The following is an 18,516-nucleotide window of genomic DNA, read 5'->3' on the forward strand; positions in this document are numbered from 1 at the left end:
CTCTATGTGACTGAAGCAAATTCTCCTTTGCTTTCTCATCAAGCACACATGTTATTAGAATGAACATAGATCAGCCCAAATAATTAGGTTTAAAAATGCCAGAATAACACCAACTGTCTTGTATGCTCTATATAAACAATACTTGCTCAACAAACTTTTCTCTTAAAAGCTTTGCTGTAATGTCAACCTGTTACACTTTAATTGATTACTTCTCTGACAGCTGTAGCATGCAAGTAGCTATGCAGCTTTACACAACAGAAGCAAATAAATTAGGAAAAAAACCATAAGGTAATCCACACTACAATACGGAAATCTTATATCATACTTATAAATAAACAGATCATCTATTGCAGCACAATTCAGACAGCACTATGTCAAACCTAGGTGAATACATCAATGGAGACTGCATCACTACAAGTAACACAAAAAAAAAGTTTAAACCATGTGGATTTTTAATTTTGGCATTTCATGCATCATGGATGCTTAACCACACATGCTCTGTCTCCACGCGCCATAGAATCCTTAATGGAGCATCCCACATGCTTGCTGCCCTCACAGCCCTTTTAAAGCAACAAGTAGCATTCCACATATGGACACGTAATGTCTCCCTCACAAAATACACAGAAAACAAACAGCTAAATTAGTCAGTAAAACAAACAATAACATACTCATTAATCCTGCACATTAAAGATAGAAAAATACACAGGATATAAAAATAGGTACTGATCTAAGAACAATTTCTCAAAGTGTGTAAAAGTAAGCACGTTTTTGTAGTATCAATATCTTAAAGTACTGCAGTTACTGCTTGGACATGGCATGTTATAACTGATTTTTAAAGTCATATGCCATTACCAGGATTCCAACAGCCAATAAGCAAATGCTTCAGCATGTAAACACTCTCCTGTTTACTCTGAATATTGATTTATGTTCCATGGGTATCCAAACATTGCTAACTAATGCTCTCTTGCATTATCTATTATGAAATCACAGCTATTCAGTTAGGTTTTCTGACAATAAATAAGAACTCCCCACAGTCATTTTCCAAAAACTCAATAGCTAGAAAAAAAAAAAATTAGCATCGTAGCATGAGAGGAATGCCAACATACTCATATACAGGCAAATCAAGTATGAAAGTCAACTCCTGAGAAAAATGGTCTTCATATAAAATTCATTGTTAACACTTCTAATTTGGAAATGGAGTGGAATATCTTCCATTTATCTGACACTACAGTGGGGAAGAGGACAGGACAGAACAGAGAAACGAAAAGCCATTTAGGACACTAATAACAACATCTTGAACAACATCTGGAGCTCCTCTAACAACCTGGTCAGTTTATGTCAAAAAGAGTTAATGAACAGTATTTTAAATGGCATAAAGTTCAAGCACTGATCTCACTGCAGAACTATTAATCCTGTCCCAGCACTACATTCTAAATAGCACTCCTGACTTCAGCCTTCAGCATGCATATGAAATACTGTATATGCAACTATTGGATCCTCTCTCATTTCCAGTCTATGACATTTAACAGCACAGCTACAGAGTTTGTTGCTGACTATATGTGTAATATGTGTTTCTTTTTCATTTGTATATTTTGTTTCCATAGGTATGGACAAACCTAGGAGAAAGCATCCACAAAATACCATGAGTGAATTTCCCCCAGGTTGTGGAGGCTGCCTTTACCTCCAGTAAGGGTTCGAGGGAACAGGCTTTAGAATGGATACGGAAGAAATCCACATTTCCTCCACCGAGCAAAGCTCAGTTTCTTATATTGTAATTAAGTATCTCATTAGCTAATAAAATGCATACATAGAGCTCCGTCTTCAGAAGCATATGCTGCCTGAACAATACTGATATTTGCCTTCATTTTTCCATACTAGAGGCCCAGGTTTCACTTATTTGAAAGAAAGGTACTTGCAAAAAAGACAGTAATTAATGTATAAGAACACAGTGGGCAAAAATACAATACTATGCTTATTTACACATCTACCTCATGCTTTATGGCAACAGCATATTCTTGCATAAGGACAAGCTATATTCTTAGCATATTCTAGCTATATTGACCTTAGCATATTCTAGCTAAGGTCAATTAGTGTTGCTGGAATCAAGCTACTGTAAACCACGCAGACCCAATTTTCACAAGTGACTCTTACCCAACCTTACCCAGCCCATTGCTTTAATTTCAGCAGAAGCATATCTAATTTCACTATGGTAAAGGAAGAGAGAATCAGGCCCAAGTTTCCAGGTACCCTCACTGGTAGCACAGGTGTTCTTTTGCTGGTAGCAGCTGGCATGTGCTAATTAGCAGGAAAACCCAATTCAACTATTTCTTCCTAATTTTTTATGCAGCGGGATGGCACAGAATAAAGCCTCAGCAGATTACGTATACTGAACATGAGGAGATAACATGATAAAATGAAATTTTCCTTTGTCTTGCATCACACAATTCAGAAGGAGCTGGAAGCCTAAAAGACAGGAAATCTCCTTAGAAGTTGCTCATACAGCAGATCTCCATTCGTTTCCAAAACAAAACAAAACAAAACAACCCACAGATTATGGAAAGACTCTCTTGCTCCCTGCCATTTGCAAAACAAAACAAAGAAAAATCTCACAAGAGCTGATAAAGAAACCAGGAACACAGTCTGAACAATAAGTTAGGCATAGTGAGTGAGTGAGCCTGAGTAAAATACCATCTTGAAAGGTAAGAGCGCTGACTACTACTGAGACCAGGTAATCTGGAAAGCTGGGAAACAGAAGACTATCACAGACTTCAATGTGGTTGTGCATTAGTAAGGAAGGAAGACAAATAACATGCTGAAACTGGCTTGTGATTGAAAAGGGAAAGAGAATTAAAAATCAGTGTAATCACTTACAGACGTGACAGGATGCTTCTATAATAGGCATCGTGACTTATACCATGCAAAAATATCAGATATTCAAGGGGGTTGGAAGGGTGATGAGAAAACTATACTCCTAAGGCAGCACTGATGTCTAAAGCAAAACATACATTTCTGAATCCTGTTCACAGCTCAGAGAGGACTCAGCTCTTGGACTCACAAAGTACCTGGATTATACAGCGTCATTAAATTTTTTTATTTCATGTTTATACAAAGCAAGGTAAATCAGAACTATTGCAGAGGCTACTCTTTTCAATTTACATTCATTTAAAAAGAGGGGAAAAAAAGGTTACCCATAACAATAAACTAATGTCAGTGTAATACTCCAGACTTAAAGAAAATTGAAAAATAAAATGCTAAGGAATCAACTAAAGCTAAGAAATGCAGTCAGTACAAGGTAAGTATTTTGTTATCTGCAGATGGAGATGACTACTGTGAATGGTACCTGCTGCGAGCATCAGGAAGGTCTGAGAAAACAAAAGTAGCAGGATAGGCATTTGCTATTCACGGCAAGGGTCAGGACGGCAAGTCTCAAAGCAGAGGCCTTGAAGTGACTCATTTTCAGAAGGGATTTGTGGACAGCACTTTACAATACTGCATATTTTTCTGGGTATTCTGTACTTAAAAAGAACATCTATTGTTCTAACTTTCTCTGCTCACAAACTGCAGAGAATCAAGCCATGCAGGTATCACTGACAAGGGCAGTAGAAAGAGCAGGCATGTGCCAGGGTTAATAGGTCATGGAAGTTTGCGACTACACTTACAAAGAGAAATGCCTTCCAACTATACAAAAGAGGTTGCACTCTTCAACCTCTTCAGAGGTTGGCTGAAAAGGCCATTGACTAAATTATTAATATACACACCTTAGAGAACACACCTTATATAGAAAGTCTCACTCAATACAGATATTCCGGACCATGTGGATAATGAAAGTATAGCAAGTGGTTTTGAGATTACACATGACAGGAACATTATAGAGAAAATGTTATAGGATATTTTGAAAATGGCATGTGATCACTCAATTTAAGAACAGAAGGACAAAATATATCCATATATCAGAGCTGAGATTTTACGTGCAACTTTAACGTTGTCATTTATTGAATTCTAGGTTACCTGCCAATCCAGCCTATGCTTTCTCTTCTCGACTTTTAAGATCTCACATCTATTGAATATATGAAAAAAAGGTAAATTTTTGAAACAAAGTATTTCTGGTTAAGTAGGGGGAATAAAAAAAAAAAAAACTAGCCTCGTAGTTTGAGCTGACATTCTCTAGCTCCTGTTGTAAAATCTTCTATCTGTAGAATCAGTTTATATATTTCCAAAAAAATTATAGTATCACCTGCCAAAAGTATAAGTAGGTGCTATTTATAGTTCAGGGAATTATATATGCTCTTTAACAAATAACTCTTAAACAGAACACTGAAAACAAATTTTATCTACAAGTGAAATGGCATGAAAACAGGGCTGAACTGAAACTTCTGAATGAAATCATAACAGCTGTAAATTTAGTATCCTCTACACCATAGCAAACATAAATATGAAGAGATTCATTTTTGCCTATGGTTGCTTAATATTCTACTTTTAAAGTAGCACACCACCGGCAAATTTCAGCACTTCTACAAGCAAACAGATTGAGTAGTGTAAACGCTGAAGAAAGAAGTGCTGTTACTGGCTGGGGTATTTGCAAAACCGTTCCCAAGATACATGTACAGAATTAAAGCTCTGCATTTTTGAGCAGATTTCCATTGCTCATGGTTTCAGTGAAATGCACACATGTGAAGTGTAGAAACAATGTAAAAGTCTGTTGAATAAGCCAACAAAGGAATATTCATTTCCACTGTCAGCATGACAGTCTGGGTCTCTTAAAACCTTAGTTCTACACCTAGAGCTAAGGTTTGCCTACTTCGTACCTACATGACCACTTGTTTCACATCAGCCCTGTCACTTCCTGCTTTTCTGCCATTTCCCTCCAACATTTGTTCCTTCTTGTTTATGTCGATTGTCAACAAACGATAGGGACTCCATATCACTGTATGTAAATATGCTTTGATTAATTCAGGAGGGACTGAACACCATTCAGTTTTACCACGTTATATTTGTATACCAGCAAAGAATCATTAACTAAAGAAGGTATCGCTTCATCAGCTTTCTGAAAGCTGTGTGCTATGACAAGGATTGAAAAGCTGAAAAGTTAAATTTTCAAAAGGTAAAGTCTTTAAAACATTACAAAAAAGTGTTTTGGTCATTTAAAAAAGCTGGAATAAAGCCAGAATAGATGGTGAATATAACTCTGATCGTCAGTGTCTGGATTAGTGACTGTAAACTCCCTATTAATAATGTGAAAACCTTGGTGAATGTTTCATGTCCTCATACTATGTCTGAGGAGGAACTTTTCAGACTCCATTATGTCCACCATGAACTTGATCTTTCACCTCTAGTGAAAACCCTCTTATAACTGTAATTCTAAAGTTAATGATGAGAGATTTCATTTGCTTTCCAAGCACAGATAAAACCTTTTTGAAATACACTCTCACTGCCATGACCTTGGTCTATGACTTAAGAGTTCACCACATGTAATAATTTACTTTGCCCCATGGGGCTCATTGAGATTTCCTTTTAAAAGGTTTTGGATATGCAGTTGCAGCTGAAATACTCACACTTATGTACCAAAGTATATATTCCTCTCTGCACTACGGATATTTTGCAACAGTATCAACAAATTAAATTAATTTAGATCATCACAAAATATAACATTGCACTAAAAAGGTTTAGCTAAGCATGGCCATCCATGCACCAAGAACTTGCCACTTAGGGAATTCTGCCACAATAATCTTTCTAGAACAGAGTTTCTCATGCTTTCAAAATTTCATGGAAGAAGTTATATATATAAATTGAAAAATTAATTCTGGAGATATACTGTTGCTCTGGGCTTACCAGCTCAAACATAATTCAGCTCAAGGACTGTAGTAGTTTGTGGCTTTTTTTTTTTTTTTTTTTAAAGTTTATGCGCTACATAGTTACTAGAAATTGCTGCTAGACTATAGCCACGCTACAGCTGCTGACTTCTTTGCTGACAGTCTGCTAGCTTCTTTATTTGCTCATATATTTCTTACTAAACATCTCTTCATTATTAAAAGTAAATAAATGAAGTCAGAACTACGCCCTAACATAAAGCAAGTTTGCGTGTTCCCCGATACCTCCAAGAAAATTCTTCCAGAAATATTATTTGCCTTAAACTCAAGCATTGCCTTATAGCCTTGGTTAAAAAGTACACAGCTACCACCTCCTAGCGTTAAGCGCACATCAACGAATGACACAATATCGCCAAGCACGATGATGGCTCCTCCTGGTTCCCACTTAGCCTCTGCCTTGTGCTGTCCTGCAGAGCGGGCAGCCAGTTGGCACTAACTCCCTGGGGGAGTTAGCATCCGGGGGCCTGAGGCAGAGCAGGCTTTGGAGACAAACAGCACAGGCTTTGAGAGGTCAGGCTCCGGATGGCTAGGGGATGCAAAAGGTCAGGGAAGCAAAGGGCTGGGAACCTGGCTTGTGGAGCAGATGTATATGGTGGGGTATTGAATGGGTTGGCATAGATCATACTTAATGCTAAAACTTCCTCTCCCCCACCGTACAAATAATCAGGCAGCATTGTGCTTCCAGGATGCTCTATAGTAGAATTAATTCCCTTCACAATTCTCCTGCTCCTCAAAACTTCATAAATGCTATCATCTTCTTGAAGGGGCTTCCCACGTGAGCACAGAGCTTTAACTTCTGCTACAGCTGCTCTGAATGGTGCTGTTTTCCCTTCATCCTTGTTAATTTAGAGGTGTAAGTAGAAGCAGTGGATTTTATACAGAAAAGGCATTATGCACACGAGAGCACCTGCAAAAATACTAGCTGAGCAAAAAAGCACCCTGCTTGTGGGGACCTTAAGCCTGGCAAAGGTGTTCCAGAAGGCATGTGACTTTTCTTCAACATCATCTCCAGAAACAGTTTACCAGCAGCTTGCCATTTTCCAATTTCTTAGTAAGGCCAATATTGTCAGAAACTGGAGCCTAAAGTAATGATTTTAAATCAGGGGAAATTCACTGCTCTACTGCTTTCCACAATTTTTGCCAAATGCTCTAACAAATAACAACAAAAATCAAACTGGCAATACTTCTCAAACACTCTATCTTCTCTATAACAACATTAAAATAAGTTTGGGCTTGGTTTTTATTTTTGTATAAAGGAATCTAGAATTTATTTCCCTGCTTATGTAAATAAGGTTTTGCTCTGTTTTTCTTAACATGCATTGAATGCAAACATTTGACAGATAATTTAGAAGAATGATAAAACCTTCAGTATGTCCTTTCATAATCACGATGACAAAAAAAGGAGAACAAAATTTTCTTTGCAAAAGGATAAGATTTAAAAATAATAGTAATATTAACTGAATATCCTGCTTAATCTTTTACAAATGTGATTTTTGCAAGTTAGAAAGTAATCTTGCATGCCTAAAATAAGGGAAATAAAATAAAACCCATATAAATACTGAATTTACAAGCCTGATTGCTTTATTTCCCATATTGTATTATTAGCTAGTCAGCAAATACATTTTTAGCTGATATGAATGAATGTATTTGCATAGAAATAATAAAAACTTTCCCAAGTGAAATACTCTTAAATTTCAGTTTTAACAGGCAAATCACAAGTTTCAGAGAGAAAGGAGAAACAGCGTAACATCTCTGTACAAGGCAGCGTTCAGAACCTCTACACTTCAAGAATGATACTGCTATTCTTGACTAAATCTTCTAAAGATATTCCTAAAGGGCATTTTGTCTTCTAAATAGATGTGTTTAATTTCTTCAACTTATCTGTAATGAGCTGCAAGCAGTCAAACGTAAAAGATACTCTAGCTTTCAAAATGTTAGCAATGTTCTATATGTTATTATTCAAGTGTTCTTTTTAGAAAGAAATACTGAATTATTGCCATTTCTGTCAAACCAATGCTGTTGTATATTAACTTTTGCTAGTTTTATAAAAACATTTTTTCATTTATAATCACAAAGCTGGGGTCACCAACAGCCACAATGAATCGTTTGCAGTAGTACCCTTTTCATGCAAAGGGGTCCGGGTCCACAGACACAGGCAATGAACAGGGTCAAAGGAACATTATTTTTTGTTCATGGGAGAAAACAAACCATCTATGAGCAAGAGATGAAGCTATACAGTTTCTGTTCTGCTGGAATGGCAGTTTGACATCAACCCTAATGCATGTAATGATTAAACTTTACACTTAACATCAAATGAAAACTCATATTAAATTAGTGTTTGCTTTGTAAGCCAAAAGGTGAGGGACAGCAGAATCAGAATACAACATGTCACCGGGACTCAGCAAACAGCAGCACTGCTCAGCCACATTAGAAAATTACCTGCAGGCATTCAATGGAAGATTGCATAAGACATTTCCTCTGCCAACAAATCGCTTGTAACTTTTTGAAGTCGTTATCTTTAGACTGATTATTTCTAGTCCTCATTGCTATCCAAAAGATGATCTTTCTTTTAAAGGACTGTTCAAAAAAAGTTTGAGCCATTTCTGAGGAAGGGAGAGCAAGTAATACACTTACCTCACTAATAAAAGTCCTGCAGCCTCCTTTTTAAATAGCCATAAAGATTAAACAACAGTGGGTACAGAAGCTGAATTGTAGCAGGGCAACAGACCTCACTCTCTATAAATATTTTAAATAAAAACTTTACTGATTTGTTTAGACTACTAAAAATATTTGCTTTGCATAGGTTACGCATTTCACGTACCCCTCCTTGCTAAAAAAAAAAAAGGAAGCTCTTGCCTCCTATGCTTTCACACTGAATAAACCTGCATGCAGACCAAGGCAAGTAAAAAACCAGCTTGCTTGAAAAAAAGGCAATTTTTGTCAGCTGTGACAGCGAACTCCTTCTCCTGTCATGGCTTCTTATCCCACAAACAGCTTTAAGGGTCAGTGAATGTCTCATAGCAGATGAAAACATGATCTCCTCAGTCAAGCACTGCAGAACAGGGACATCCAGATCTTTGAAGACACTCTTACAAAGTCAGGTCTAGGACTGTTGGGCAAACCTAGTCAGTAAAAACACAAGTCTATGAAGACTTCAGGTAGTTTCCAGCTACAGCTCAGGCAGTTTGGCATAATTTAACAGGCTTCTGTGACTTTCTAGATGATGGCAGAGCTGCTACGAGCACCCCAGATTTGGGGAGGCCAAACATGCACATGCTGCAACTTGCGTTGTATGTCCTACAGTAAACAGCACTGTGCATGTAAGAGATTTTATTACCTTTTCTTGCACTTCTCCCATCCCTTTGCTCTACACAGTCTTTGCCTATAGTCTCAAACTTCAGTTTGTGTGCTCAGTAGGACAAAAATTGTCTTGCATTGCACACAGGGATTGAGATAGGGTCCTCACAGTGATGGGGATGAGGGGAGGGTGGGAATCTACATTTGTTGGTTTTACACCCACAAGAACAGAAGGCAAAAAAAAATACAGCCCCAGCAATCCATGACAATTTGAAAAAAAGTCTCTCCTGCAGGTTCCCAAAAATGTAGGAGAAGGGCATTTTCCACTGAATACTATATGACCCATGTGAAAGGACCCTGAGTATATATACTGGCAACCAGGGACAAAATTAAATCTTTTATTGCAAGTCTAATTCAAGCACTGATGCCTTAGGGTAGTAAATGAGCTGCTTTTCAAAGCTATTGAGAATCTAAAACTTTCTACAAACTGAATTTCGGAGTTTGATGGTGAAGTGCTCAAACAGGGGGTTTTCAGAAGCCTCACTACTGATCTGAGCCTGCTTACAGTGAAATAAGGGCGGCGTTGAATGCTTTTCAAAATCTGCCTTCCATTCTGTGCTGTTTTAATCGTGGATCTATATTAGAACCACTAGTGATAAATGAAAGAAGAACAGTGAGAAAGAAAGAAAAAAAAAAAAGATTCCACAGTTGCTTTAGGTTATGTAAGATTTGAGAAGGTTGGTGATGAACTCTAGAGATATTTAATGGAGCTATGTGACTGGGACACATTATAACGATGAAATTCATATTGTAAGTAATAATTCGGGATACTCCTATGCATTGATGGATACAAAATGCACTCACCACTCAGGGAAGAAAAAACCTCTAAGTGTCAATAAATAGTTCAATAAAAACCATCTGCTCAAAGCACAGTAATGATAAAAGAAAAGTAAACTCTTAGGATACATAAAAAAATTAGACTGTAATACTAGAATACAGTCAGTGAATATAATGGCACAACAGCTCCTATGTACATCCACAGCTTATGCTTACAGTTATTTCTTATATTTGTACATGTGAAGTACAGACATTTTCTCAAAATTTGTCCTCTGACACCCACACTTTCCAGAGATTTCGGTGTAGTATCTAAGGTTAGAACTAACTACAGTTCCATCTAGAAGTACTTAATCTGTGTGGGGAGACAAAAGTTATTACTTCGGAAATTAAAAAAAAAATTTTTTTCATTACAGGCATTTTCCTTTTACAATGTGAACTTTAAAAACAATAGAGCAAAATTACTCACCCTTTCATAAACAAAACCTAAAAATTATCTGTCAACAGTTTAAATGTAATTTGGAAATCAAATTTTAAGATAACATTATTTCAAGTTTTAACTTCCATTTAGAGAAAAAAGAACTCTATTAGGGAGGACAGCTAAACACAATGACATGTATAGTTTATTTGAAGATCTTAAACAATCTCGTTTCATAATATTTGTGTGTTACCTTTCCAGGTTAAACACTCCTGGTACACTGTGCATCAGTGTATGAATCACGAACCATTAGAGCTTGCAGTATTTTTAAAATTCATTTTATTTTGTTTTTAAAAGGTTAATGTCCATATACACACAGTTCAAAGAACTCTTCTGATATTTTTAGAAAAATCAATATCTTTCCTGTGACTTTACAGTATTGTAAGGGTTCACTTTTTTATTTTTACTTTAAAAAAAAAAAACCACACACACTGAGGAATTTTCCATTGTTTACTTGTCAGTAAGGACTCCTAGGCTCTTTAAAATACCTATTAAAACTATTGCATGTTACTTGTTGCTAAAATGTTACTATTTTCCCCTGATTCTTTTCCACAAAGGCAGGTTGTGTTCCTTTCAAATGTATATTTGGTTTCTGTTCTACATTTGCTTCAAAAAACAAATCTAAACAACCACCACCACCACCACCAGAACTCTTGTCAAGTATCTTCAGAAATACTTTTCTAGCTTCTTTATTTTCTTTTTTATATTTCAAAATCTTGTCTTGTATATAGAACACCTTATTTTACAAAAGGAAGCTGCAAAAAATAAAACAGCACCTTGAGTAAGAGATTTTGTACAAGCTACAGTTTAACTCAACAAAAAAACTCAATGGTTTCGTTGTATGAGATAGCAAAATAGCCAATGTATTCTTCAATTACGTGAACTGTCTGCCACGATTTATCTGTACAGTTCCATCACAGCTCTTGCCTGTCGTTACACTTTTCAAAAATATGTCATTAAGCTGCCATAAAAGTCATCTTAAAATGTTTTTTCTCCCAAACTGATAATAGGCTTACAGATCTAATTTTCAACCTCTTTTCTTCATTACTTTGATTCTTAAGGAGAGTATGACATTTGCTGTCTGAATACCTTGTAGTAATAATCTGGCATCTCTACAGCACTTCTGTCTGAGGATCTCTGAGCTTTGAAAATGTTTGTCTTTACAGCACCGTGAAATGCTGACATATTTATTTGTCTCCCTTTTGCAGAGATGGAGATAGCTAGAAGCAGACTTTTAAAGATACATGGCTTATGATTTCATTGAAAAGCTACAGGACTTTTTGAAAAAAATTACATAGAACAGCTTTTTGCGCTGTCAGACATTAAAATTCTGACCCTTCTTGGCTCAACAAGAGCTAAGGACAAAAGTCAGGCCTTCTGCCTTTTATTGTAATTTTTGTAACTACAGGGACTGTCATCCTCTTCTGAAGTACAGACTTCATAAGTGTTACTGATGACAGAAACAGCTAAGTAACTGAGAAAAAATATCACCAAATTAAAAATTACATTCTAATTTCTCGCGGTGATTCCTCTTTAGTTTCTTGCCAGTGTACACATGAACTGCTTTTTGTTCACACAGGCTTAACACGTATGAAATTAAGCTCGAGGTCGTACTTGAAGCTGGCTTTGCTAATGGACTAGATGCATTTGCAATAAAAGCTAGGAATGTGCTGTTTTAGACAGTTCCTTGCAGAGTTAATGAAAGTGGCATCACATAGGAGGAGATCACAGGAGGAGCGCAGGAAATTAGGGAGAAAGAGAAACAGAAGGACGAAAAAACAGTTGAAAAAGAACTGATAGAACAATCTACACATCATACAGATACCAGGGAGATGAGCCAAGGAAACATAACATGGGTCACAGTCAACAGGTATGAATTTGTAGCCCTATCAGTCAAGTTGTATTTCTGCTCATCACAAGAACAGCTACTTCCACAGCAGTAGAAGAAAGAGCCATTAATAACCTTCCTCTCTTCCAAAAGCCAAGGTTTTCAGAGAACGCAGAGGGTTCTCCCCCCACCCAACACAACTCTCCTTTGCCAGCACATCTCTGCAGAATGATATCGGCTCCCGGCTAGTTCTGCCCATACAGTTCAGAAATTTTAGTCTCCCCCAGCTCTCCCTCCAACATCCACTGGTATGTATCTTATAAAGTCTCACATCAGACATTTCCAAAATGCGGATTATGGTAACACTGGTAGTATATAAGCTATTCTGAAGTGGTACAGAAACCCTGTCTTGAACAGCTACGCATCTCTGCTGCTGCTGCTATCTGCGATGATACTTGGAGAGACTTAGGAAGCCTGTCTTAAGTCTCCTGTAACATTCAGTAATGAGAGTGAATCAGTCATTCTAGTATTTTCTTTGCAGCTAGATTTTTTTTGTTATCCCACTCCAGTGTCAACATTGGGTTTCTCCTCCCTTGATTACTGCAAAAATTCCAACACATCTATAAAATCTGATACTGGTTTTCAGTTCAATTATCCCTTTGCTGCCCTTCCATAAAGTCAGAGATTCCCCCACCCCCAAAACCCCTATGAGTTTTGAAGAAGTCTCTTTCCAGTTCCCTTAAACAAGCCACCAATTCACTCACATATCAAAGCTAACTGAAGACATTAATTTGCACCTTCAAACACCAAAATGCTTGGAAGGTTCTTTAACCAAATATTAACCTCTCCCCATCATACTGCCACTAGCCATAAGTAACCAAAAGTGCTAACAAGCGAAACAGGCTCCTCTTAAAAATTAAAGGATAATGCTGACAGAGGACCTCTGATAAACCTTTATCTTCCCTGGAATGCCCCAACCATCAAAATCTGCCACATCAAAATAGCCCCAGCCTGTTCACCTTCCAGGCATTCTACAGAATTCAATCGTGCACATGAACAAACGTGAATGGCTGAAGTGGTAGAGCTTGGAAGGTGTGCCCGACAATTGCTAAGACTAGAAATTTGAAAGCAGTATAGATCACAGAGTTAGTAAACAAGTGATGGTTAGGAAGAAAGATCATGTATTTTTTTCTTAGAACAATTTTACATTTGTGCTCTTGAGCAACTCTTGAGCTGCTATATTCTTTAATGCTTATCAAGAGGACTAGGAGTTTAGATGAACTTCTTTATGAAATACCGTGTCTTCAGACCAATAGGGAAAAAACAAATGAATACTTGTGGATTGTATACTTGCTATTAAACATTGAGAGTTAGCAAATATAATGAAGGTTTTCAGTTTACCTAAATTTGTATTCACAATCCCAGAACATTGACTTTTGAAAAGGCAAACATAGTTTACAGTTCTTAATAGCAGCTTCCATGGCCATAACTTCCGGAGTCAACAAAAGTGCCCTCTGGCACATACCACCTTAAAAAATAGATCCTAAGACAACAACAAAAACGTGTTCCTTTTATCATCTCATAAGCAATTTTCCAGCAGATATGCAGCAAAATGCCCAGTTATCCCAGCAACCCTTAATGACACTGACTCTCTCTTTAACTACTTGAGCAAATATTTAATCACCTTTTTCCAGAATAAAAAAAAAAATACAGCTGTTACATAAGGCTTTGCAGCACAGATCTTTAAACACTTCACGGAGAAGTTGTCCTTATCCATTACTGCTAATCCTAGAGACACAATATCCCACTCAATTTTACCCAACAGGTTAAAGACAGAGCTGCAAATAGAATCCAGGTCTCCTCAGCCCCAGGTGAGTACTTCATCTACCATGCCACACTGCCTGATATTTCCTTGAGAATTACCTAAGTCCAAATTGAGATTCATTCTCTTCTATTTAAATAAAGAAAACCTAGAATGCTAACCATAACATAGTCAACCACCACAGTTGCCATCTGCTGTATTTCAAGAAATCCAAAGAGGCCTTCAGAGCATTTTTTCAGGGTGTGCATGTACTCCACAGCAGCAGGACACTTGGACTAATTAGCTCATGTGGAGCTCCCTCACTATATTGCTTCTGAGCTAGCTCATTTGTCTCCATGTTACGTTACACAGTATAGATACACCCTCAGAGAAATCAGTTCTTCCAGGTAAGGGAAACACACTTGATGAAGCAATAGCAGTTTAGGAGAGATAATTATTGCTACCACGGTACAACCACTTTTATTTTCAGTTCACTTCCAGGTATAAATACTTCTTCATATTCAGAATTGGTTTCCATTAAAACAGGGAAAATGCATTGTTCTGCTCGTGTCAGACAGACAGCAATAACAGTTTAGATGAAATTTGGTGAGGAGATAAAAGGCTCTCCCCTAGCATCAGGGATATGATTTGCTGTTCTTCAGAAGCCCAACTAACAGCAGTCTGAATGAGAGAGAAGTATCAGACTCCAAAAATCTGTTTGTACTGGAAACTTGCTCAAGCTTGCCACACACGTGGTCTACATTGAACACGTTTAAAGGGATGTTTCTCTCCCGCATACCTTTCTAAAGCCTCCCAATTGCCAAGACCTAATTCCTGATTCACTCTGTCTCTGCTGCCAGCAAGTATGTGGAAAAACCACTAACAACGTATGCTTTTTTATGTTCCTTCAATACTGGTCCAGTACAGAAGAATCAGAGCTTACTTTGCCAGGGACATATATAGTTACTTACACAAGCGTCATGTGATAGTGTCAGGTTTTCAGCTGGGTATGATATGCACGCACACACCCTCACCATGTTAAAAGAATATTTCCTCGTAAAGCAAAACTAACTGTCAAGAAATTGAAGTGTTTCCCTCTGCCCTGCACACCAATGCTTTATGATATTGTCTTCAACTAACCCATTACATCCTAACTTTTCCACAGGATCTTTATCTTGTTTGAAGGCTAGGATACAAAGTATTAACACTGAATGAGTACTCATTCAACACCTCACTTTATCCCTGCTGTTCAATATGTGGCATCTTGGTATCATTTACAGTGCCAAGATCTAGGATTAGAACTAGAAAATTTCTCATTTCTCTGTTGCTCACTGTTAGGTACCTGAATCATTTCCTAAAACTAATTAATTCACATCACCTCCATCAGGCAATTGTATGATCCTTGTTTTCACACAGCAGAGACAGTGACGTGCATCAGGATTGCCCATAATTAGGGATGCTTGCCTTTACATGTTTTGGGTGTCTCATTAGAGGACATAGCAATTAAACATCACTTTGTCAGTACAAAGTACAATTTCAATCTATTTGAGTGCTATCATATGTTTTCAAAGCTGACATAAATCAGTCCCAAGAGTCTGAACTTAGAAATTGAGAAGTACACAACTAACGCCTATTTAAAAAAAATATGGTTGAAGTGACTCACCCAAGCTCACACAGGAGCTCTGTGGCTGAATTAAGATTTGGCTGTAATTCTCCAGAACAGTTCCCCAACAGCCCTAACTTTAAAACTAATCTCTTCTCCTGTTTTTCTCTCCCTTCTTCACACTTCATCCAGCTTCTGCAGTTACAGGGAAGCAGATCTAAAGGGAATTGCCTCATTAACTATCACACTTGGATTCATTTCCTAAACACTGTTCCTGAAAGTATCAAGTGTCTTAAGGAGAAAGAAGCAGTCTTAAATGACATCAGCTATCTTAAGGCAGACATGTAAAACTGAGTTTGCACAGAACATTTCAGTTCTGGTATTTCTTTTCTATTTGCATTATGTCACTGTCAGAGCACTCCAAGTTCCCAGAATTTTCATTTCCTGCAGTTTCAAATAACAATATCAAGTTTAAATTAATTTTTGCATGTTCAGTGTCTCACCTGCTGCATTTGCATCCTCTAGCTTGATGAACTCCTGCAATAAGGCCTCTGAATATTGAATACTGTCCAGATAATCACTTCAAGAGTAATCCTTCCCCCACAAGGCTAATGGTCTATGAGATAACCAGCATATAGCATGGAATATCACAGGGTTAGTGAAGTACTGTGCAGCAACAAGCAGAAAGAAACTAACACCAATCACTGTCTCCCAAGCTTCCGTCAGCTTGACCAATGCCAGAAGATTAACATCTCAGTAATTTAACACTAACACAATACCCAAGCTTTAATTCTAAGGGTCTTTAAAAAAAAAAAAAAACAGTAAACAACCACAGTAATGTCATGCTGTAGTCAGTGTTTTGCCACACTTCATCATAAACAAATAATTTTTTGAAATTGCACGTAAAAAATTTTTTTAAAAGGCATTACAGATCAAAACTAAAACTTACCTCATTTCCACCAACAGCTTTGGTTAAAATTACTGCAGAAGACACAGGAGGTGGCATGCAGCCTACTGTCTGCAAGCTGCAAATGACAAAAAGAAATGTTACATTCCTTACATCATGAAAACACTCTAGAACCTGAAAGTCTTAAAATACCAAACAGCTGAGCAGAAACAATTATTTCATCACCTGTGCAGCCTAATCAGTTTGTGTTGCAGTTACAGCACAGCACCAGCAGGCAGGATTTCTATGCCATCTCTTACCAACCACCACGCTGAACAGTCATGTCACCATTAAAAACCCCAAACACTTAGCCTCTCTGACTGTTTTCCCTCCTGTAGAACTGTATCTACCACTCACAAAGATATCATGTGTGTTAAAATCAAAGTGGGGGGGAAGGTAAATTTATTTTCTTACAAAAGCTGTAAGCGATGAAACCATGAACTGCTAAGTAGTAAAAGGGTCAGAAGGACCACGTCCATTATTTCACATTCCCACTGTACTTTTTTTTTAGTCAACAGCTATTTAAAAAAAAAATCACAGTTAAGCTTTTTATTTACTGAACATTAAGAGGCCATCCAACATTTTATTTTTATGAATGTTTTCACTTCTTAGTAAAATCATCTGACTTCCATTTATCAAAACATCAACAGCTTTCTCTTGCATTTTAAAAGTCTAAAAATGCATAATTGTAATTTATCACTTCTTCCATCGTTTGTCCATCAAGATTATCAATGCATATAGTAAGGGCTGTCGCAAAGTGAGAACAAAAATATTTTGTGAGCTTTCTTGTGTTTTTAAATACAGTCCATAAAAAGCCATTATTAAAAAACAGAGTTATATCAAATATATAGCTGGAAACAACCATGAACATAGTGCAACAAATTCCAATGAACTTTAGGGCTAAGTAAAACAGGCCTTCTGAAGAAAAAATTGCATTGAGTTGCAAAGAACAGGAAAGGACAAAGGAAAGGACTTGCAAAGACAGGAAATAAAACAAGCTGTGGATTCTATGCTTTCAAGTATTGCAGTTTGACACAGTATCCCTGTTCAGGGCAAGTAAGGGTGGTAAACTACTTTGCACTTGTAATTTCACCCTGAAAGAACATTGTCTTTAAAAATGCTACAGTAACAAACAAATAAATGAAAAAGAGTATTAAATCCAATAGAGACCGCATTTAACAACAACAGTGAGCATATTATAGTGCAACTGAAATGCTGCAAGTATACAAAAAGCTTGAATAGAAGAAACAGATAAATGAAAACACAGATGTTCACTTTGTCAGCTACAGACACTGTGGAAAAGGAAAAAGGCAACCAATATGCACATTATACAGATCCAATCACATGAAGTGCCAAGCATCGCCTTGGAAGTGCTTAGTGCCTTTAGCTTACAGAGAAGTCTCTGGAAGCAGAGAGCTGTCAGTGCTTAGCAGGATAAGCTCATTGTGAAAAGAAAAGATATGGGAAAAGAAAGTGAAAAACCAACAAGCACATGGCGATTCTGATGTCCATCCCCTATATCAGTTGTGACATTACATTTCTTCTATAATGGTCTCTTGGTAGTTAGCTCCTGGAACTCCTCACCTGCACTGATGAAGGATGGATAAGTTCAAAGTTATCAAGACAGGTATGAAATGTGTACAAGTGCATTCATCTCAGTTGAAAGGGATTTTCCACACTTAAAGAAAGGTTTAATAAACAAGATCCACATGAACACTCTCAAATTTAAAATGATACCTTTGGAATTAAAAAAAAAAAAATCACCATCAAGATAGGGTATAAAGGATATGAAGGATAATAAATATCCTTCATACAAAAATATTAATCTACAGAAAACATGGTACATGCTAAATGAAAATGGT

At 37.1% G+C, this 18,516-nt stretch overlaps 1 protein-coding gene across 5 annotated transcripts in view; it reads right to left on the reverse strand.

Annotated features, from left to right (window-relative positions):
* SLC10A7 (solute carrier family 10 member 7) overlaps positions 1-18,516 on the reverse strand; it is a 181,883-nt gene that overhangs the window by 151,169 nt on the left and 12,198 nt on the right. For all 5 annotated transcript variants that reach the window (XR_011140948.1, XM_068942220.1, XM_068942217.1 and 2 more), the window contains one exon: positions 16,658-16,733. Coding sequence is in view for 4 of the 5 variants with exons in the window: in XM_068942220.1 (XP_068798321.1) it covers positions 16,658-16,733 (76 nt within the window). In the remaining variant the exon portion in view is untranslated. The remainder of the gene's footprint in view (positions 1-16,657; positions 16,734-18,516) is intronic.

The sequence above is a fragment of the Struthio camelus genome, chromosome 4, assembly GCF_040807025.1.
Source record: "Struthio camelus isolate bStrCam1 chromosome 4, bStrCam1.hap1, whole genome shotgun sequence".
NCBI classification, from domain to species: Eukaryota; Metazoa; Chordata; class Aves; order Struthioniformes; family Struthionidae; genus Struthio; species Struthio camelus.